At 48.1% G+C, this 22,723-nt stretch overlaps 1 protein-coding gene across 6 annotated transcripts in view; it reads left to right on the top strand.

Annotated features, from left to right (window-relative positions):
- Nucleotides 1-22,723, top strand: part of LOC115457528 (death-associated protein kinase 2-like) — a 76,362-nt gene that overhangs the window by 47,773 nt on the left and 5,866 nt on the right. For all 6 annotated transcript variants that reach the window (XM_030186991.1, XM_030186992.1, XM_030186990.1 and 3 more), the window contains 8 exons: nt 8,168-8,306; nt 8,461-8,590; nt 9,171-9,219; nt 11,391-11,417; nt 12,636-12,788; nt 16,643-16,688; nt 18,518-18,607; nt 19,208-19,291. In XM_030186991.1, the coding sequence (XP_030042851.1) occupies nt 8,168-8,306; nt 8,461-8,590; nt 9,171-9,219; nt 11,391-11,417; nt 12,636-12,788; nt 16,643-16,688; nt 18,518-18,607; nt 19,208-19,291 (718 nt within the window). The remainder of the gene's footprint in view (nt 1-8,167; nt 8,307-8,460; nt 8,591-9,170; nt 9,220-11,390; nt 11,418-12,635; nt 12,789-16,642; nt 16,689-18,517; nt 18,608-19,207; nt 19,292-22,723) is intronic.

Raw genomic sequence — 22,723 nt, forward strand, 5'->3', positions numbered from 1 at the left:
GAACATCTTTTTCATCGTGTTCTTCACGTGGGTATCAAGAGTGAGGTTTCGATCAATAGTAACTCCAAGAATTTTCAAGTTTTGTGAGACTGGAAGAGAGCAGTATGGTGTGATTATGGTAGAGAAGTTTTTTGTGTTATGTTGGGAAGTGAGTACAAGACATTGTGTTTTTTCTGCGTTAAGTTTTAGTTGGAATGTATCCACCCAGGTGTGAATGATTTGGAGGCTTTGGTTGATCTCGTTGGTGATTTCATTTAGATCATGTTTGAACGGGATGTAGATAGTGACATCGTCTGCATATATGTAAGGATTGAGGTTTTGATTGGCTAGCAGTTTGGCTAACGGTATCATCATTAGGTTGAATAAGGTGGGTGACGGGGGGATCCTTGGGGTACTCCACATTCGGGTGTCCATGGGGGTGATCTGTCCGTGTTCGTTATTACTTGGTACGATCTTGTGGTTAGGAATCCTTTAAACCATTTGATTACTGTGCCTCCTACTCCGTAGTATTCTAGTATATGTAATAGTATTTCATGATTAACCATGTCGAAGGCACTGGACATGTCGAATTGTAGGACGAGTATGTTGTTACGAGTTGCGATTGCTTGTTTGAATGAATTCATTGCGGCTACTAGAACAGTTTCGGCTTGTCCAAAATCCTGATTGAGATTCGTGCAGGATTGAGTGTTTATTTAGGTATTCAGTGAGTTGTTTCGTCACTATACCTTTCATGAGTGGAATCGATGCTACTGGTCGATAGTTGGTTAAGTCCATTGTGGTCTTCTTTGCATCTTCTTCAGCATGTTTTTTATACACATAAATACATCATCATTTCAGAGTGAGCATTTGTTTCCATAAGCTCCTGGTTGGGCTATTATTGTACACTAGTAAAAAAGCCCCGTTTCTGATGCAAATGAAACGGGGGCTAGCAATGTTTTCTTCTGTGTGCATGTGGGAGTGTGTGTGTCCCTGCCCTCTGGCCTCTCTCCCCTCCCCCCTCTGAGTCCTTCACTGTTACAGAGCCAGCGATTTGATTTCGTGCTCTGCTGTTTTCCTTCACTGACTGTGTTACAGAGAGGGTGGGGCAGACACTCATAGGGAAACCGGATATCTCGCCCCCTTCACACTTCCGGCTGGAGGCTTCATAGAACGTTGGTGTTGCTTTTTATATAGAGAGATAGTAAAAAAGCCCCGTTTCTGATGCAAATGAAACGGGGGCTAGCAATGTTTTCTTCTGTGTGCATGTGGGAGTGTGTGTGTCCCTGCCCTCTGGCCTCTCTCCCCTCCCCCCTCTGAGTCCTTCACTGTTACAGAGCCAGCGATTTGATTTCGTGCTCTAAAAAGCCCGTTTCTGATGCAAATGAAACGGGGGGCTAGCAATGTTTTCTTCTGTGTGCATGTGGGAGTGTGTGTGTCCCTGCCCTCTGGCCTCTCTCCCCTCCCCCCTCTGAGTCCTTCACTGTTACAGAGCCAGCGATTTGATTTCGTGCTCTGCTGTTTTCCTTCACTGACTGTTTGTGTTACAGAGAGGGCGGGGCAGACACTCATAGGGAAACCGGATATCTCGCCCCCTTCACACTTCCGGCTGGAGGCTTCATAGAACGTTGGTGTTGCCTTTTATATAGAGAGATAAGTCATTCTTCATTGGAGTTTAATATTTGTGTTTATCTGCTTTTGTCGAAGTACAGTTATCTGTTTATTTTATCGTATTTTTATGTACGGTTTTTTAAATTTTTATTGGAATGTTCTATTTGTGTTTATATTTTAGAATTGATCCCCTGAGGCAGGTGTTTGTTTACACCGAAACACGGCCCATGTCAGGTCATAAGCACACTTGTTCCATTCTTGAAAACCCTTTGTCCTTTTTTCTGTACTGATTTTGTATCAAACCGTGTCTTTGCAGAAACCATGGTTCTATGCATGAAATGGCCTTTGATCATTGTCCCCTCTTTTATTTATAGGCTTTATGTATTTATTTTACTTATAGCATTTTCCTCCTGTTTTCTTGAGGGCCTCCAGCTCAGTCAGAACCGGATTCTGTTGGGATGTGGTGCCAGAAGGCTTCCTATGCAATAGCTGGTGGATTTTCCGCCATTTTATAATTCTTCTTGTGCAACAGTAGAGGTTCAAATGAAGGGCCCCCAAGAAAATATCAGAAAGGACCTCCAGAACAGGGGTGATCCACCTCGGAAGATATGGGAGGGTCAACAAGGGGTTCCCCTCCTTCTCTGCTTGGGGTATAATTTTGTGTTTGTGTGTGTTGAGGACACTCTTGGGTGTAGCCTGATGGTCTTTGGTCAGGGGTCACGGAGCATAGCTCGTTTTGGAAACTATCCCATGTGCACCCCAAGTTTGAGCAACTGGTGTTGTTGGTTTATAATAGTAGCTGAGACACCCCTCACCCTAGCCAGCATTCCCAGTCCCCTGGCTTACCCAGTGAATGGAACTTGGCTTAGAGAATTGAACCTGAGTTTCTGGCATCTTAACACTGAGGCAGTGGGTGACTGCCACAACTGCTCACATTTAGCTAGGCTGAAGGATTTGTAAAATGGACTGACACAGCCATATTATAGCTGACAAAGCATCACAAGGCCACAAGTAGAGGTGGGCAAGAGGGATGGAAAATGATTGAAAAACAAGTGTGGGCAAGCAGTGAATAACAGGGCAGGAAAGGGGGAGGGGTGAGACTGAGGGAGGACTGGTTTGGGGTAGAGGGGGGGAGAAAAAGGGAGAAAACACAACTGAATTGAGTGTAGAAGGGGGGAGAAATAAAGAAATGAGGAACAGGCTAGGTGTGGGAGGGGTAGAGGAATGGTCAAATCCCACTGCTGATCCTCGTGACCTTGGGAAAAATATCTCCTGTACCTGAATGTAACTTGCCTTCAGGGCCGGTCAAACCCAGTAAGCGGGGTAAGCACCGCAGGGGGGCGCCTGCCTTCAAGGGCGCCACTGTGGCGCTGCGCCGCCATACCACTCCACCCTTGGGGGGTTAAATCTTTTATTTACCTCCGTCCCAGCGTCCGCGTCATTTCAAAGCCCTGCCCGTCTCTAGCCTTCCCTCCGTGAGTTCGTTCCCGCAGAGTCCCGCCTTCTGACGTCATTTCCTCGAGGGCGGGACTGCGGGAACAAACACACGAAGGGAGGGAAGGCTAGAGACGGGCAGGGCCTTGAAATGACGTGGCCGCTGGGACGGAGGTAAATTTTAAAAAAGACTTAAACCACGCAGGGTGGGAAGAAGAAAAAGGGGGGGGGGGGATGTTGGGGAAGAGGGGGCAGGGGGGAAGAAGAGAGAAAGGAGATGGGGGGGCCCCAACTGATAGTCTGCAGGGGGGCGCCAGAGACCCTAGGACCGGCCCTGCTTGCCTTGAGATACAACTGAACAAAATAAATTAAGTGCCCTTCCTGCTCTGAGCTCTCTTGTTACTAATCACTGCTCTGAAGCTTCGCCTGGGACGTGAGCAGCTCTGTGTGCATACTGCCTCATCCTTGCTGTTAACGCTTGAGGTGACCCATTTCCTACTGCATGAAAAGCCAGTGGCCAAACGCAGAGGAACTGAGAGAGAGTGAGGCATCTTTAAAACATCCCCCTATACTGAGAGGACTGCAGCCCATGTCGTCTGTAGAGAGAGAGAGGGGGAAGATCTGAGCTGTAGCAGAGCATGTCAAAGATTTGGCTTTAGTCCTTGCAGCCAGATGAGGGTTGTCCTTTCTGTTATCAGTTGAACATAATGTACCACATGTGAGACAGCTCTACCATCCATCCGGCACTAGCAGATAAAGAGAGGAACACCTGTCCTCAACCTGCACATGTGAAAAATTCAGAGCACCTTTTCTAGGCTGGTTTGTTGAACTTTGCACAGCCTGGTGGAGGGACCGGGTTTTTGATTTCCCAGATAGTTCTTTCACAACCTGGGACAGCTGGAAATGGAGGGGATACAGTGCTCACAGCTCCTGGTGGGGGGGAGGGCGTCATCATCATTGCACAATGGTGACCTCTGGTGGCCAAATGTAGAGCTGAAATTGCTCTGGTGCATGAGCCCTAGCTGTGAGGAATGTCACTTAACATAGTAACATAGTAGATGACGGCAGAAAAAGACCTGCATGGTCCATCCAGTCTGCCCAACAAGATAAACTCATATATGCTACTTTTTGTGTATACCCTACTTTGATTTGTACCTGTCCTCTTCAGGGCACAGACCGTATGAGTCTGCCCAGCACTATCCCCGACTCCCAACCACCAGCCCCGCCTCCCACCACTGGCTCTGGCACAGACCATATAAGTCTGCCCAGCACTATCCCCGCCTCCCAACCACCAGTCCCGCCTCCCATCACCGGCTCTGGCACAGACTGTATAAGTCTGCCCAGCACTATCCCCGCCTCCCAACCACCAGCCCCGCCTCCCACCACCGGCTCTGGCACAGACCGTATAAGTCTGTCCAGCATTATCCCTGTCTTCCAAGCACCAGCCCCGGCACAGACCGAATAAGTCTGCCCAGCACTATCCCCGCCTCCCAACCACCAGCCCCGCCTTCCACCACCGGCTCTGGCACAGACCTTATAAGTCTGCCCAGCACTATCCTCGCCTCCCAACCACCAGCCCCGCCTCCCACCACCAGCTCTGGCACAGACCGTATAAGTCTGCCCAGCACTATCCCCGCCTCCCAACTACCAATGACTTCAATGACTAAGCTAAATTAAGTTGGGCTGGGTTCCCCCCTCCAAACCCACCCCCAAATAAAATGTAAATAAAAGGCCAGTGCAAATTCAAATTTAAAACGATTCTTGTGTACCCTTAATGTCCCCTTTCCAGAGTTCAGTGAGGTTTACATTCTAGGTGACACAAAAAAAAAAACGAACTCTTATCACTTGACTGACTAACCTCATTGCTATTAATGAACAAGCACTACCACTTTAATCCTTATGTCGAAAATGATTTCTATATAGTCGATGACCTAACGTATGTTACAGTCCAATCTATCACTCAGGAACCTATATGCAATAGCATAATGTATTCTTCTTTACCACGTATGTACGCACCTTAAAGCAATACCATTTGTAATTCTGTTAACCGGAATTGGCAACCGCCACTACGGCAAATGTAAGCCACATTGAGCCTGCAAATTGGGGGGAAAATGTGGGATACAAATGCTACAAATAAATAAATAAAAGCAGATAGTGTTAGTGTGAGGTATGAGAAGCATTAGAGACCATTGGTGCAATGCATAGGTTGAATAAAGGGGTTGGGGGGGGGGGGGGGGGGGAGATGTTAAAGTGAGTAAATTCCCTGCTGTATTTTTTTCTCCAGATTTGAGGTTGGCAGAATTTCCTCGCTCTGAACCTTGTCCCAGATTGGCATGTAACTGAATCTCTCCGTGAGGATTTGTCCTTGTAATTGTGGTAGTTCCCCCGGGAGGGGCCCGTTTGCAGTCTGGTCCTAGTTTTTGTGGGGGAGGAGGGGGGAACAGCAGGTGCAGTGGCGCCAGGCTTTGTTCTGCCCAGTGTTTTGGAACAATAGACTCTAGTTGCCGGCACTGGGTCCTCCAGCATTTCACACCTGGTATTTTTAGACTCCTGGAGGATTTGGGGGGCTTTATGATGAGAGGGTGAGAAAAACAATTGTGACTCTGGCAGAAGGGAAAGAGACAGATGAGAGTAGCTGGAGGGAGGCCACAGATAGAGGGGAAAGGGAAAGGGGGCTAGGAGGTGTGGAACATAGGGATAAAGGGGGACAAGAAGCGCCAGGCCAACCAGTAGGCAAAAGTAGGCAGTTGCCTAGGGCATTAGCTTTTGGCGGGGGGGTGGGGGGGGGGGGGGGGGTCAGCAAAGAACAGCTGCAGTCAGAACAAAACAATAGATCTTGAGAGCCAGACAAACTCAAAGAACCATCAACGCACACTTTAACCTGCATTTTTATAGGATGTTTGTGTGATAATCCTGATTGTTGAGTTTATTTATTGCACTTGTATCCCACATTTTCCCACCTATTTGCAGGCTCAGTGTGGCTTACAAAGGTCTGTTATGGCATCACCATAGCAGGGAAGAAATACAATTGGTGTAGCAAAGAGATAAAAGAAAACAGGAGGATCTGGTTATGCAGCTGTACAGTGAGACATTCTGAGTAAAGGAGTGTAAGGGTTGTGTTCAAGTCATTATGGGTTCTCGTGGTAGGCTTTGTTTAAGAGAGAGGTTTTCAAAGCTTTGCGGAAGCTATTTAATTCGTTGATCGTTTTCAAGTGAGTTGCTTATGAGAGTGTGTGTGAGAGAGAGAGAGTGTGTGTGTGTGTGAGAGAGAGAGTGTGTGTGTGTGTGTGTGTGTGAGCAAGACAGAGAGTGTGTGTGTGAGAGAGAGACAGAGAGCAAGTGTGTGTGAGAGACAGAATGTGTGTATGGGAGACAGAGACAGAGAGAGTGTGTGTGTGTGTGTGTGTGTTTGTGTGTGAAGAGAGAGGGGGGGCCTGAAAAGGTTCACTTAGGGTGCCCCCCACCCTTGCACCGGCTCTGGGGACCGGGGGGAGGGATGTTATTCTCATCAGGTCTGATCTCTTGATTTCTTGTCTTAGGTCATTCTCTCCCTCTAAATTAAGTACAAGCATGTGTGAAGATTAGTTGTAAATATAGGGTCCAGGGTGGAGTTTTGTGACATCAGCAGGTCTGGGGATCCCTGGAAGAAAAGGTGGGATTCCTGTATGATGGACTAGGAGCTACTGGTAAGATCATACATGTGTGGGAGAACAGAAACGTGAGGCACAAATCTGATGCTGCTGAATGTCACCACAGACCACTGGAGTGAAAGCCGACTATTTTGTGAGCGGTTCGGGGGCAGAGTCGGCACTCGTGCAGTTATGTGACGATATTCAGCAGTTAACTGCCTAAGATTAGCAGTTAAATTAAACCGCATAAAAGTCAGTCCTATGTTTATGTGGTGTTGCTTATAAGCCATGACTATCGCAGTTAATCGCACAGGCAATAGCTGGCTGCATAAACCCAGATACTCAATGCCAGAGCCCGGACATGGCGTGGCGCTGAATATCCAGGAATAACACCGGCGGTGGCTAAAAAAATGCTCACTGCCACCGGCTGAATAACAACCCTTTTATTTTTAATACGTACTTCGTTGAATCATGAGGCTCCTTTGGCCATCGCAACCTCTTTGAGGATCTATTAACTATTTCCTTTGGTCTTGCTGGTAAATGTGTCTTGGATTTATCCTTACTCCATCAAACTAGACTTGAAGAATATCATGCTGCCATGTGTGGTGTTGCTAGCCCCCTGCTTTGTAACGCCTTGCCATCTGAATTAAGGTCGATCTCTAGCCCAGAAGTGTTAAACAGTTGAAAAGCTATTGCCTAGGATTTGACATAACCCTTGTTTGCATCATGTATCTTGGTAACTTGATGTATAGAACATACCCACTTAGAGGCAAGGTTAACTTGAGTTATTTATTTGTGCTTTGTCTGATTGTTTTAACTGGATTTTATTTATGTATGTTTCATTCAGTGAAACATAGCTACAGGTGGGCCTGGGTGGGCTGGGGCCCACCCATGTAGGGCTCAGGCCCACCTAACAGTAGCACACGTTTAGCGGTAGCTGGTGGGGATCCCAAGCTCCGCCAGCTGAAGACTTCCCCCTGATGGTAACGAAAACGCTACTCTCCACGTTACCAGCACCTGCGCATGCTCAGTTTTCAGCGCATGCCTGCTGCAGATTGCCAAGGTGGAAAGAAGCGTTTTCCCACCAGCTGAGATAATTGTTTTGGTGGGGGGGGGGGGGGGGGGGGGGGGGAAGAACACTTAGTGCCCACTCACTTCTTGCCTAGGCCCACCCAAAATCTGTTGTCTGGCTATGCCCCTGGTTTCATTATTACCCACCAAGATTTGTAGATTGGTGGGTTATACATTTTTTAAATACGTAAGGTATGCTCGATGCTAATCCCAGAATGTATGCATCATTAGTTCTGCATGGAACCAGGTGCTTCTTATAAAACTCAGGATTACGCTTTTCTTGGTCCCGAGGGGGCCGTCTTTCTGACACACCTATTGAATAGTTCAGTGATTTCTTCTACTAGAATTTCTTTCCCGTCAGCTTATCAGTTGAATAGAGGCTCCGAGGGGCTGTGCCACAGAATTATAATGCGACGTTCTCTCCTGCTCTCTTTGGTTTCTCACAGCATCAGCGGGGGCGAGCTCTTTGATTTCATTGCGGAGAAGGAGGCTCTGAGCGAGGCAGAGGCTATTGAGTTCCTGGAGCAGATCCTGGAGGGCGTGGCCTACATGCACTCCCACCACATTGCGCACTTCGACCTGAAGGTAATATATGACCCCTCCTACATGGGGAAGGGGAACAGGGGAAGCCTTAGTGCTATACCTTGAGCAGGAACGTGAAATGGGCCAGGCAGCTGACACTGTATGGCGTCTCTTACCCTTCTTTCTCCTCTTTACTACCTGCCCCCGACTATTCAAGCCGGAAAACATTATGTTGCTGGAGAAGAAGATGCCCAGTCCTAAGATCAAGATTATTGACTTTGGCCTGGCTCAGAAAATCGAAGATGGGGTGACGTTTAAGAGCCTCTGCGGGACCCCTCAGTACATTGGTATGTGAGCCGTTAACTGTACCCCATATTCTAACATCACTTATAGGCATCCCTGGTGGGCAACAGGAGTCTAGTCAAAAGAAGGTGGAAGCTTGGCAGATGGGCTCAATGAACAAAGCGTTAGGGACTACAGTGCTTAATGAATGGAGTCTGCTCCTAACTCTCTGAACCTACAGTGAAGGTTAAACCAGCTGTATCTTCCACACAGTCAAAGGTTTAGGGTATTACAGAGGGTGTACTTCAGGTTCTAGAAGGGTTTCTGATCCAAGAGACTGTTCCAAGCCTAGCAAAAACTTAATGTGGAGACTGGCATGACCAGATCTCATCCAGCTGAGACAGTGAGTTGGGGCATCTTCTCTGAGGAAATGTAAGTGGTATGGAAGTCTTCCTTTGATGCACTCGATCAACGGAACTCCCTTTGAAGCTCAGTTTGGGTGAGGGCGAGTAGCGATGAAAGATAATTGGTATTTACTGGGGGGGGGGGGGGGGAAAGGAATGTTGTGATTCTCTGTTGGAAAGCTTCCTGGTTATTTTTAAGCAGAATTTATGGGAACGATCTCCTATGTTTTCTTTCTTGTAGCCCCTGAGGTGATAAACTATGAACCCCTGACCAGTGCGACAGATATGTGGTAAGGCAGAGTGCTGGGAGGGATGGATTGGGAAGGGGTATGGGGGTGGGGGTGGGGGTGAAGGTGCAGACTTAGTAGCTCATCAGATTTCTTGGATTCCTGAGGCTTTTCACTATTTACCTTTTTTTTCCCTTCTAAGAAAATTCCATTTACCACCACCCTCTGTCTCTTGTCGGCCAACCAATTTCCGATCCAGTTTACCACCTTGGGTCCTACCTTCAAGGTGCTCAGTTTATTTGTGAGCCTCCTACGAGGGACAGTATCTAAGGTTTTGCTGAAATCTAAGTAGACCATGTCCAGCACATGTCCTCGATCCAAGGCTTTTCTCACCCAGTCAAAGAAATCAATCAGATTTGTTTGACAAGTGTTGCCTTTGGTAAAGCCATGCTGCCTCAGATCTTGTAACTCGATGAATTGTAGACCTTCAGCAGTGTCTCCATTACCTTTTCCACTACTGAGGTAAAGCTCACCAGTCTGTAGGTTCCCTCTTTGGGGAAAGGGACCACATCAGCCTTTCTCTTGTCTCCAGAGATCTATTAAACTCATCCTTTTGAGGGCCCACCAAAGCCTCTCTAAATTCCCTCAGTATCCTGGACTGGCTTTGGCCAGTTTTTCATAAATACTTTATTCCATGAATAGAGCAGAATCGATGCTATCCCTATGTATATCTTTGTCGATCATTCATGGACCTTCACCGAGTTTTTTCAGAAGTAATTTAGAGTAACTCTGCTTTTATCTTATCTCTGTCTGCCACTGACCATCATTATTTTTGAGTTCTGAAAGTCCACCTCTGGCCTTCCTCCTTTCACTTATATGCCTGCAATAAGTCTCGTCACCTCGCTTTATATCTTTGGCCATTTTTACTTTTGCCCATGCTTTTACTCTCCTGATTTCTTTCTTCCTCTCTCTCGGCTTTATGTGCTATTTTTTAATGCTGTGTTCCTCTTTTTGTGATCTTCTGTATTTTATGAATAGTACCTTTTTCCCTTTTATTTTTACAGCTATCTCTTTGGAGAACCACATAGGTTTCCTTTTCCTCTTGCTTCCTCACATAAAGATCTGTTACCCTTTCTATAACCCCTTTCAGTTTAGCCCACTGTCCTTTCACTTCCTTTATCTCCTCCCATCCTGCCAGCCTCTCCTTCAATGACTTCTCCATTTTGCTGAAGGTCTTGTGTTTGAAATCCAGGACTTTTGAGTTTGGTGTGACTGGACTTCGCCTTCAGCTTCTATATCAAACCATGTTGTTCAGTGATCGTTGCTGCCCAGGTGGATCTCTACCCAGACATTTTCACACACTGTCTCCATTTGTGAATATTAAATCTAGCAATGACCCTTCCCTGGTGAGCTCCCTCCCCATTTCTCTAAGCAAAGCCCCTTGTAAGGCATCCACTATCTTTCTATTTCTTTCCATATTTACAGATGAGATATTCCAGTCCATATCTGGTAGATTAAAGTTTCCCAGTGTCATCACCTTGCCTTTCATTCCCATCATTGCAAGATCAACGATCAAGTCTGTCCAGTTCTTCTGTCTGAGTCAGATGTCTGTAGACTAGACTAGTTTGGGTGGGTATGTCATCTCCTCTTTCCATCGCGATCCACAGGGCTTCCTCTTTTCCCCATGTGCCCTGCATTTCCATAGCTTTAATATTCTTCTTGATATAAAGTGATTCTTCCCCCTTGTTCACCATCTCTATCCCTCCTGAAAAGATTATAACCTGGTATGGTGACATCACACACATATGACTTGTTGAACCATGCCTCTGTAACGGCCACAATGTCGGTCCATGTCCGCCATTAGGGCTTCCAGATCAGGAATTTTATCACCTAGGCTATGAGCATTGTGCTCATGGCCTTCCACTAATATGTAGATGGTTTTCTTGTATGTTTTTGTAAAGTTTTTGTTTTGATCACTCCCTCCCCTTGTTTGAGATTATGTCTCTTCTTATTTGTACCAATGTAATGTTTATGCTGGGGGTGGCTTCCTGAAATTAGTTTATTCCATCTGCTACCCCTTCATTTAGTCTAAACTCTTGTCCACGTATTGATTGAATTTTTCAGCTAGGATCCTTTTGCCAGCCATGGAAGAAGGGCTGTACCTCCTCAGTGTGTTGGAAAGGGTCTGCTTCGCTAGTAGTTGTCTAACTGTGTATTTTGCTTTTATATTTCAGGAGCATTGGTGTCATTACCTACATTTTGTAAGTACACATAAGACTCTTGTTAGATTTTTCTACCCAACTTACCTCCTTTTCTCCTGTTAGACCAGTGGAGACATGCCTGCAGTTCCACATGCCGCCACTATGATTTGGGTGTAGCTATGAAAGCCAAGGAACTCTTGGTTTTCGTTCCTGGCTGTCTAGTGTTTGGTTTTTCCCCTTCTCCTCTTCTAGTCCCAGCCAGTCCTACTCAGCCAAAAGTCCTGATGTCCTAGCAAAAGTCCTCAGCTTATGCAGGACAATAACCAGAATATTCTGCCTTCTCACCTATCCGATTCTGAGCTCTGAAATCAGCTGCTAGAGCATCTTATCTAGTTGGGAGCTGGCTGCATGCGTTTTTCTCAAAGTCTATGTCTGAAGGGATTTGAGAGGATCATCTGAGAAGTGTTTTCTTGACTGGTATCCTCTTGTGCTCTCTGTTCCTTCTTGGGTTCAGTGTCATCATGTGTATGTTCTCTGTACCCTGATGGTTCGAATGGTCCCATGCTTGTGTCGTGTGTCACCTCATAGGTTGAGTGACTTTAAGTCTAAGTGCTTTGAAAATATGCCTCTTTTTGCCTGGGTTGTGTGTGATTTCATACATGGTTGTGTGTTCTCTCACAGGTTGGTGACTTCATACCTGGGTTGTGTGTTACCTCACAGGATGAGTGACTTCATGCCTGGATTGTGTGTTCCCTCACAAGTTGAGTGACTTCATGCCTGGATTGTGTGTTCCCTCACAAGTTGAGTGACTTCATGCCTGGATTGTGTGTTCCCTCACAAGTTGAGTGACTTCATGCCTGGTTTGTGTGTTCCCTCACAGGATGAGTGACTTCATGCGTGGGTTGTATGTCTTCTCACAGGTTGAATGACGTCATGCCTGGGTTGTGTGTTCCCTCACAGGTTGGATGACTTCATGCGTGGGTTGTACGTCTTCTCACAGGTTGAATGATGTCATGCCTGGGTTGTGTGTCCCCTCATAGGTTGATTGACTTCATGCCTGGGTTGTGTCTCCCTTCACAGGTTAAGCCACTTTATGCCTGGCTTGTGTGTCTTCTCACGGGATGAGTCACTTCATGCCTTTGTTTTGTGTCCCTTCACAGGATGAGTGACTTCATTCCTGGGTTGTGTGTGCTCATAGGTTGAGTGACTTCATGCCTGGGTTGTGTGTCCCCTCACATGTTGAGAGACTTCATGCCTGTGTTGTGTCTCCCCTCACAGGCTGAGTGGCATATCCCCCTTTCAGGGAGAAACGGACCCGGAGACTCTAACCAATGTTGCCTCTGGAAACTATGAGTTTGATGACCGTTACTTCAAAGAGACCAGTGAAATGGCCAAGGACTTCATCCGGGAGCTTCTTGTGAAGGAGCCAAAGTATGTCTTCTGACACATATCTAACAGCTGTCTCATTTGTGTAGTGGGGAAAGGGAAGAGATGAGTCAGAGCTCTGGGAGTTGAAGGTACACAAAGAGTGGGGGGGAACTTGCGTTGTGCGTCCAGAAGAAATCAATGAGAATGAGCCAACACAATTATCTAAGCAACTAAAGGTCTACAGACTAATCTGAGCAAAACCAGGACTGGGTTAGTGGTCCCTGCTGAGTCACCGAAAAGGATGGAAAAAATATCTATACTAGAGCAACTATGGACATCAGATAAAATAAATGTTTAAACCCTGTTAAAAATTTGCAAAGGAACTTAATAATTGATATGAACTTGATCAGAGCAAGATCATGGGTTAACCCTTGTGAGGACCTAAGTTTGTTTCTTGAGCCTGGTTGTCACGCCCCAAGTCCGAAGGGGCCAGGTCTCCTGTGGAGGCATCACTTACATCCCCTGAGAGGAAGAAGTTCTAGTCATCATGAAATGGGGACACCTAGTGGCGGGATTCAGGTCCTTTTATTGCAGGGTTCCACAGGGAGCCGTAGTGCATATCCCCAGACTGAGGACTATCACCGCAGTAGCAAGGGTAAAAACAGGGGAAACAATTTCTGGGTAGCTGCATGAAGACTCGTGGCTCTCGGGGCTGGCGGAATGCAGTAAGCAGGGTATGCATGGCAGGGGGGCGCTAAAGTCTTGGCAGTCATTTTGAAAACACGGCGGCTGCGACTGCAGTACAGAGGAGCAAAGCGGAGACGGAGTAGCGTCAGCAGGTAGGAAAGAGTGGGATTCTTTTCTGTCCCTGCAGCTGCAGAGGCCACTACACCACCAGGGCAGGCGGGCCCAGGGCCGTGCCTAGGGTCTCTGGTGCTCCCCTGCAGACCATCAGTTGGCGCCCCCCTGCAGAGTATTAGTTGGCGTGCGGACCCCGATTCCCTGGCGCTTTAAATTTACCTCTCTCCACCTCCGATGTCTGCACAGCGTCAGTGAAAGTGCTGCCTGTCTGACGTCTCTCCACCAGCCTTCCCTTCGCTCGTTCGTTCCCTCTGTGACCCGCCTTCTTCTGACGTCATTTCCTTGAGGGCGGGACACAGAGGGAACGAACGAGCGAAGGGAAGGCTGGTGGAGAGATGTCAGACAGGCAGCGCTTTCACTGACGCTGCGCAGATGTCAGAGGCAGAGCGAGGTAAATTTAAAGCGCCAGGGAATCGGGGATGGAGCGGAAGTTTTTTTTTAAAAATACAACTACGGTGCAGCGCCCTTGAAGGCAGGTGCCCCCCTGCGGCGCTTGCGGCGCTTTCCGCGCTTACCGTGTTGGCACGGCTCTGGGCGGGCCCTTCAACATAGGACTGTAGTATGTGGGAGGGGGAAGGCAGCATTACTGCGGCGGTGGGGGTGGGTGGGGGGGGGGCAGGTTTTGGCACAGTATAAGTCATCACAAGGCCAAAATATAAGAAAACCAATGGACTGCATTAGGGGCTTATAGCCCGTTTAGTTATGTTTAAACAAAAGGAGATCTGCATGAAACAAAATATTTATTTTTATTTTGGCTTCTAAAACCACTTGTCCCTGAAACATGCCTCAAAACCGAATAATCCATTTACAAAAGAGATGAGGTGATGATGTGATTCCATGTGCCCCAATGAAAGAATTTAACTTTACTTGCAATCTCTAAGACCAGGCTTCCCAAGGCAAATTACAACAACAGTTCAGATGAATGAACCCATCAGTAAACAGGATATCCTCACTGAAATTTGGCCATCTACTACTACTACTTAACATTTCTAGAGCGCTACTAGGGTTACGCAGCGCTGTACAATTTAACAAAGAGAGACAGTCCCTGCTCAAAGAGCTTACAATCTAATAGACAAGTGAACGGTCGGTCCGATAGGGGCAGTCAAATTGGGGCAGTCTGGATTCACTGAACGGTAAGGGTTAGGTGCCGAACGCAGCATTGAAGAGGTGGGCTTTAAGCAAAGACTTGAAGACGGGCAGGGAGGGGGCTTGGCGTAAGGGCTCAGGAAGGTTGTTCCAAGCATAGGGTGAGGCGAGGCAGAATGAGCGGAGCCTGGAGTTGGCGGTGGTGGAGAAGGGTACTGAGAGGAGGGATTTATCCTGTGAACGGAGGTTATGGGCGGGAACGTAAGGGGAGATGAGGGTAGAAAAATAGTGAGGGGCAGCAGACTGAGTGCATTTGTAGGTAAGAAGGAGAAGCTTGAATTGAATGCGGTATCTGATCGCATCTATCGTATCTATGATACATCTATTGCTGTATTCTATAGAACAGCGTAGAAAAAGGAGCACAATATATCATCTTTATTAGTGCTGTTTCTACCAGCTACAATAATTTTTAAAGCAGTTTTAGTGATACTCAATTTTATTTAGAAACAGCACTAATAAAGCCCACCTTTTAAGGCACTGGGCTGAAAAAGGGGGCGGGGTGGCAGAAGGGGGGAGGGAGAAAAGGTAAAGGCGATTAGCTTAGCAGAGTTTAAAAAAGGTTTGGACGGCTTCCTAAAGGAAAAGTCCATAGACCGTTATTAAATGGACTTGGGGAAAATCCACTATTTCTGGGATAAGCAGTATAAAATGTTTTGTACTTTTCTGGGATCTTGCCGGGTATTTGTGACCTGCATTGGCCACTGTTGGAAACAGGATGCTGGGCTTGATGGACCTTTGGTCTTTCCCAGTATAGCAATACTTAGGTTCTTATGAGATGCTGGACCGGGGGGAGGGGGGTGCCAACTGATAGTTTGCAGGGGGGTCCAGAGACCCTAGCACTGGCCCTGGTGCCTCTGATACTCAAACCGTCTGGATAGTTGTGCCCTTTGACAGTATGGTGTGGTCCATGGGCAGAGCCTGGCAGGAGCTGGAGTTTATCCAGTTAGTGGCCTGATCAGCGACGATTCCCAGACATCTAGTTCCAGCCATTATCCTGAAACTGGCACTGAATATCCGATGATTTTTAACCTTCAGCTGCCAACGTTTTAAACACGACAACTGCTGCAGGCTTAATATCAGCCCCCAAATTCCATAGAACTTGAAAAATAACCAGACTTAATTAGGAGTCTGTACTGATCTGCATTCTGAATACTGCAGAGACCTCTGTTGTGAAATCACATTGCTGGTTCAGTAGCCAAAAAAAGAGCTCGGTTAGGGTCAAGAATTTCACAGCGGTGGAATGAAAAAATGACCTGGCACGGTGGGATTGCCCGCCCCAATTAACCAATGGGATGAAGCAGCCTAGGTGGTTTCCTTTTCAGTGCTTTTAATGCTGGCAGTACCTCGGCTTTTTCGGTGGGGTTGATGCAGACACTTGGGTGTCGAAACTCCCACACGATGAATCTTTGTAGGTATTGAAAGAGGATTTTTTTGTGGCTATGATATTCTCTGTCCTACCCGTAACTTCCGCTCTCAAGACAAATCCCTCCTCTCAGTACCCTTCGCCACCACCGCCAACTCCAGGCTCCACCCTTTCTGCCTCGCCTCACCCCATGCTTGGAATAAACTCCCTGAGCCCATACGCCAGGCCCCCTCCCTGCCCATCTTCAAATCCTTGCTCAAAGCCCACCTCTTCAATGTCACCTTCGGCACCTAACCACTACACCTCTACTCAGGAAATCTAGACTGCCCCAACTTGACATTTTGTCCTTTAGATTGTAAGCTCCTTCGAGCAGGGACTGTCCTTCTTTGTTAAACTGTACAGCGCTGCGTAACCCTAGTAGTGCTCTAGAAATGTTAAGTAGTAGTAGTAGTAGTAGTGATGATCTGGAACCGCCGGCTCACAAGACAACCTGTCGGGTGTGATTTATGAAACCCCCTCGGTCACTCATTTTCCCTTCTCGTTGCAGGGACAGAATGACGGCTGTTGAGTGCCTCGTGCACCCCTGGATTAAGGTTTGTGATTTTGCATATTGTTTCCTATAAAACACTGCGCCATCACCTTCTCCTACAAAGCCCAGGTCAGATACAGGGACTGGGGACGGGTTCGACCCAGCTCTGGCCTTGAAGGAGACAGTTTGGGAAAGCACCCAACCTGGGGTCAAAGATCAGACTTACTTTTCACTTGCGTGCCTTGCACCAATCTCGAAATGAAAGATCACCGGTATAAAAGTTTGTGTGGTCTCTGGTGGCAGCTTTTCCGTGGGTATGTTTTTGATCACAGGCTTGTTGAGTTTAACCATGGTTTCGGTAATAAATACATTTTGGGATTCTTCTTTTGTGTCAGTATAATGTTTCATGCTTCTAGTAGCACTGTGAAATGATGAGGTTTTGTATCGTTGTCCTCAAGGACAAAAGATTTACCAGCTGACTGGACAGGAACATGGCCACTCCAGCCCTGCCAGTTACAACAGCTAGCAAGCTCTTCAAAGTTCAATGTTACGTTTATTTGATAGTCCACTTAGGATCAGCCCATCAAAGTGGGTTACATACATTTTTTTTGTTACATTTGTACCCCGCGCTTTCCCACTCGTGGCAGGCTCATTGCGGCTTACATGGGGCAATGGAGGGTTAAGTGACTTGCCCAGAGTCACAAGGAGCTGCCTGTGCCTGAAGTAGGAATCCAACTCAGTTCCCCAGGACCAAAGTCCACCACCCTAGTCGGCCCTTGCAGATCACCAATGTGGCCGCGCAGGCTTCTACATGGAATGTTGCTAGTGGAATAGCAACATTCCATGTAGAATCTCCAATAGTATCTATTTTATTTTTGTTACATTTGTACCCTGCGCTTTCCCACTCATGGCAGGCTCAATGCGGCTTACATGGGGCAATGGAGGGTTAAGTGACTTGCCCAGAGTCACAAGGAGCTGCCTGTGCCTGAAGCGGGAATCGAACTCAGTTCCTCAGTTCCCCAGGACCAGAGTCCACCACCCTAACCACTAGGCCACTCCTCCATGAGAATGACACATTCCACGAGAAGGAACAATACGCTGTGCAACTGTTTATAAATCACAAATAGAAAATAATAATAACAACGAGCAACTATAACCCCCCCCCCCTCTACCCTTCCAACCCCAACAATAGCTGACTTCTACGATCCCAAGAAAATCTAATCCACCCTGTTAAAATGTCCAGGGGTTCAAAACACAACCCGTTCTGTATGCCCTAGTGGGGGACTAATATGCTCTGTGAAGCACTGTTAACGATTTTTTAATCTGTGGATGAATAAGAAGTCATCAACAATCTCAGGATTCAGTCTAGCTCTCCTGTCTTCCACAGTCCTTCCTGCAATAGAAGATGTGCTGGTAGCAGGATGTACAAGATCCCCCGTGCCAATTTTGTCAGTTGTGGCCAGCATGTTTGCTTGTTTTTCCAAAAAAAATCAAAAATCAAAACATCATTGTCTGCATCGCTCAAACATGAACAACAGTCCAGTTCATTAATAGGCTTCAAAGTAGATATTGACACGGGAACACAGTTCGTTCCCGTCCCCGCCCCCATCCCTATGCCATGAGTCACCGTCCCTGCCCCGTTCCCTCTCAGGCTCCGTCCCTGTGTCATTCTCTAGTTCTGTTCGAAGTAGCAGAAAATATAAAACGCTATAAAAATACCAGAAAGCTGCTGCAGTTCAATAGACCCTGGGATCCGAAGCAGTCCGCTTCCCAAGTAACATAACATAGTAGATGACGGCAGAAAAAGACCTGCACGGTCCATCCAGTCTGCCCAACAAGATAAACTCATATGTGCAAGTGAAGCCTCTCACGCTCTCTGGGTTTCTCTTGCAGCCGCTGAACAGGAAGCAGGTTGTGAACCGCAGTCGTTCCTCCATAAACATGAAGAACTTCAAAAAATTCAATGCCCGAAGGAAGTGGAAGGTAAGGGGGGGGGGGAGAGAGAGTGAGGAAGTTACATAAGGCTGTGGAATTGGTGGGGCACAGGATGGGCTGATCCAGTCCTGGTTTTACTAGACTGGCTAAGCCGGCATGTAATTCTCGGCAGTGGCGTTCCTAGGGGGGGGGGGGGGGGGGGCGGTGGGTGCGGTCCGCCCTGGGTGCACGCCGCTGGGGGGGGGGAGTGCCACGCGCCTGTCGGCGCTGCTCGTTTCGTGCTCCCTCTGCCCCGGAACAGGTTACTTCCTATTCCGGGGCAGAGGGAGCATGGAACGAGCGACGCCGACAGGCGCATGGCACCCCCGCAGCAGGTAAAAATGCACCCCGGGAGGGGGGTGTTGCTTCGCCGGGGGGGGGGGGGGGGAGAAGGTGTCGCTTCTCCGGGTGGGTGTCACTTTGCCGGGGGGGGGGGGAGAAGGTGTTGCTTCACCGGGGGGGGGGGGGGGGACATCGGCGATCCGCCCCGGGTGTCAGCCGCCCTAGGAACGCCACTGATTCTCGGTTTTTGAGGAAAACAAGATGTGCACTGTGAGCAGCTGTGGAGCAGAGTTGTCTTAACTTTGTTTGTCTGGATTCTCTCCCCAGCTTTCCTACAACATGGTGTCCGCCTGTAACCGTCTCTGCCGCATGGGGCTTCTCTGCAACCAGCTGAAAGCCGAGGAGAACCTGGTAAGTGCAGACAGGTCCGTTTCCTCTGTGCAGGAGAGGCACACACGCTCCTTTTCCTGGTGGCTAGAGCAGGGGGCTAAGAACCAGGAAAGCCCCGTTCAAATCCCGCTGCCGCTCCTTCTGACCTTGAGCAAGTCACTTCGCCCTCCATTATCTCAGGTACAAGCGACTGTGCTAATGTGGCCTGTTAGTAAGTAGGTCCCATTGCATAAAATGGATCACTGGGGGCAAGATGCACTAAACTAAACCAGGCTTTAACAAGCCTTTAAGGAACAGTTCCTTAGCATCCCTCCGGACCGGCCCAGGATTGGACTGATGGGTTGTGCACGTCTACCAGCAGGAGGAGACTGAGAAAAAAACTTTGACTAGATAGCCAATAAGAGCCCTGGTCATGTGACCCTAGCCTCAGTATTTTCTCAGTCTCCCAGCAGGTAGGAAGTGAGCCTATTAGTCTCTTTCTAAATATCTAGTTGTTTTATTATTATATCTTTCTCTGTGCCACAGGAATTCTTTGAGGCTGGTTAGGTTTGGTCAGCTGATTAGCTAAGCCTCAGGGGGGTATACTCGGGTGCCCCGGGTCACTCCCCCTATTCCTCCCCATCTCCCTTCTATTCTACAAATCTCTAAGGGAAGGGTTCCTCTTTTGGTTAGCAAAGAGGTCTTACCTTTGGGAGAGGCAGCCAGATTAAAGTATATAAGCTCTGTTTTTTCCCCATTGTTTTAACGAGCAGCCAGCTCTGTTTACGTTTTGGGGTGTCAGTCTTGTGTGTCTCTTTAAAAAAAAAAAAAAAAAAAAAAAAAGAACGCACCATAGAGCACAAGTTTAGTTTGGTATTGTGCTTAGTTTTCATTTCGCTAGGTTATTCTTACTAGCACTGCAGAGCGGAGTGTTTTTTCTAAGGTTTGAATAATAATTGCATTTAGGCGCGAACCGCGTACGCGCGTGCACGCGCGTTCCCGCCATGTCGGAGAAACTTAAACGATGCGCTGTTTGCCAGCGTCGGGGGGTTTCTTCTACGGGCGCATGTAAATATTGTACCTCGCCAGGAGCAGCGTCTTCGTCTGTTTTGCCTACGACGTCGGGCTCTCTGTTGGCGGTATCGGGTCCCTCGCCGTCGCGGTCCTCGTCTGCAGCTCCTGAGGAGTCAGGCGCGCCTCCGGAGGCCGTCCCGGCGAATTTGGCGCGAACGGCGGCCATTTTAATTCCTACTCCGTCTTCTCCTTCGCGTATTCAGCAGCCTGCGGCCCTAGGTCTTCCAGATGCTGATACATTTAATTCAGGAGCTCTGGTGCACTCTGGGGCCACTCAGGCGGGAGGTTTTCCTCCTGAGTTTGTGCTCCAGATGTACCAGGCGTTTTTGATGCACAGAGGCGATGCAGGAGCTGGGACAGCAGATGCTGTCACACCTACACCTCCACCTCCTAAAAAAGTTAGGGAACATGTGTTCCATGGGGATTTTTGGTCCGATCGCGATCAGGAGATGCCCTATCTGGAAGAGGAGGAAGATTTTGAAGACAATGCCGGTACTGATCCTGATTTTTCCCTCTCAGATCCGGAGGCGGCAGCTTTTGCCCAGGGGGATGATCCCGCCATGGCTAGGATTTTTCACAAAGATGACTTGCAGGAGCTCATCTCTATGGTCTCCTCTATTTTGAATTTTGAAGATGTTACGCCGGTTTCACAAACCCGTAAGGTGGACTTCTTGATTAAGGGGTCTAGATCTGCGCCCAAAACTTTTCCCATGCATCAGGATATTTGGGATGTTATTAAAGCGCAATGGGAGGTTCCAGATGCAGCTTTCCGTCCGACTAGATCTATGTCTCGGCTCTATCAGATTCCAGAAACAGATAAAGCTATGCTTAAGGTGCCGGTCGTGGATGCAGTGGTGTCGGCGGTTAATAAGCGGAATACGGTTCCCGTGGATGGAGGCACGGCTCTTCGGGATGTTCAGGACAGAAGACTAGATTCTCTGCTCAGGAATAGTTTTGATGTTTCTTCCTTGGCAGTTCAGGCTGCCATTTGTGGTTCCTTGGTGGCTAGAGCTTGCTTTAGGTGGGCAGAGAGAGTCCTGGACAGGACTTCGGATGATCTTCATTCTATCGATGTGGACGTAGCTAGAATTGAGACAGGGGCGGCTTTTCTGGCTGATGCCCTCTATGATTTGCTGAGAGCATCTTCTAAGTCTTTGGCTTTGGGGGTTGCTGCTCGCAGATCTCTGTGGTTGAAAGGTTGGTCGGCGGATGCGGCCTCCAAGTCAAAGTTGAGCAAGTTTCCTTTTAAAGGTTCTTTCTTGTTTGGAGAAGAATTGGATAAGTTGGTTAATTCCTTGGGTGATGCTAAGGTTCCTCGCCTTCCGCAAGATAGACCTCGTCTGTCCACTCGGGGTTCTTTGTTTGGTAGGAGTTCTGTGAGAGGTTTCCGGAAGTTTCAGGCTGGTCGAGGTTTTCAGCCTCAGAGGTCTAGGTTTGGCTATCGGATTCAGTCCTTTCGGGGTTCTCGCAGAGGAGCAGGTTTCTCCAATCCAGGCTTTCGATCCCAGAGTCGTCCGTCCCAATGAAGGTGCGGGGGCCTCTCCTCTGGTCCCTGTCGGAGCTCGTCTTTCTCAGTTCTATCAGAGGTGGGCCCACATTACTTCAGATCAGTGGGTCTTGGAGGTTGTTCGAGACGGTTATGCCTTAGAGTTCGCAAGACCTATTTCAGATGCCTTTCTGGAGTCTCCCTGCCGCTCTCCTCTCAAGGCGAGGGTGGTTCGGGACACTCTACAGAGGCTCTTAGATCTTCAGGCTATCTCTCCAGTCCCTCCTTCCGAGTACAGGCAAGGCCGGTATTCCATTTATTTTGTAGTTCCAAAGAAGGAAGATGCCTTCCGACCTATCTTAGATCTCAAAGCTGTCAATCGCGCTCTCAGAGTCACAAGCTTTCGTATGGAGACACTGCGGTCAGTCATAGTGGCAGTGCGCCAGGACGAGTATTTGACAGCGTTGGATCTCACAGAGGCCTATTTACATATTCCTATTCGTCCAGCTCACCACAAGTTCTTGCGCTTTGCAATTCTAGGACGGCATTACCAGTTTCGAGCATTGCCCTTCGGTCTTGCGACGGCTCCACGCACATTTACCAAAGTCATGGTCGTGGTTGCAGCGGCCCTCAGAAAAGAAGGGATTCTTGTTCATCCATACCTAGACGACTGGTTAATCAGAGCGAAGTCTTATCAGGAAAGTTGTCAAGTCACAGGTCGAGTGATGCAGTTTTTGCAGTCTCTAGGTTGGGTGGTAAATGTAGCCAAGAGTCGGTTAGTTCCTTCTCAGTCGCTGGAGTATTTGGGAGTTGTGTTCGACACAGCGCGGGGCCGAGTCTTTCTGCCGCAGGCCAGGATTGTAAAGCTTCAGGTCCAGATAAGGGAGTTACTTCAGCACCACCGTCCATGTGCT

The sequence above is a fragment of the Microcaecilia unicolor genome, chromosome 14 (assembly GCF_901765095.1).
Source record: "Microcaecilia unicolor chromosome 14, aMicUni1.1, whole genome shotgun sequence".
NCBI lineage: Eukaryota > Metazoa > Chordata > Amphibia > Gymnophiona > Siphonopidae > Microcaecilia > Microcaecilia unicolor.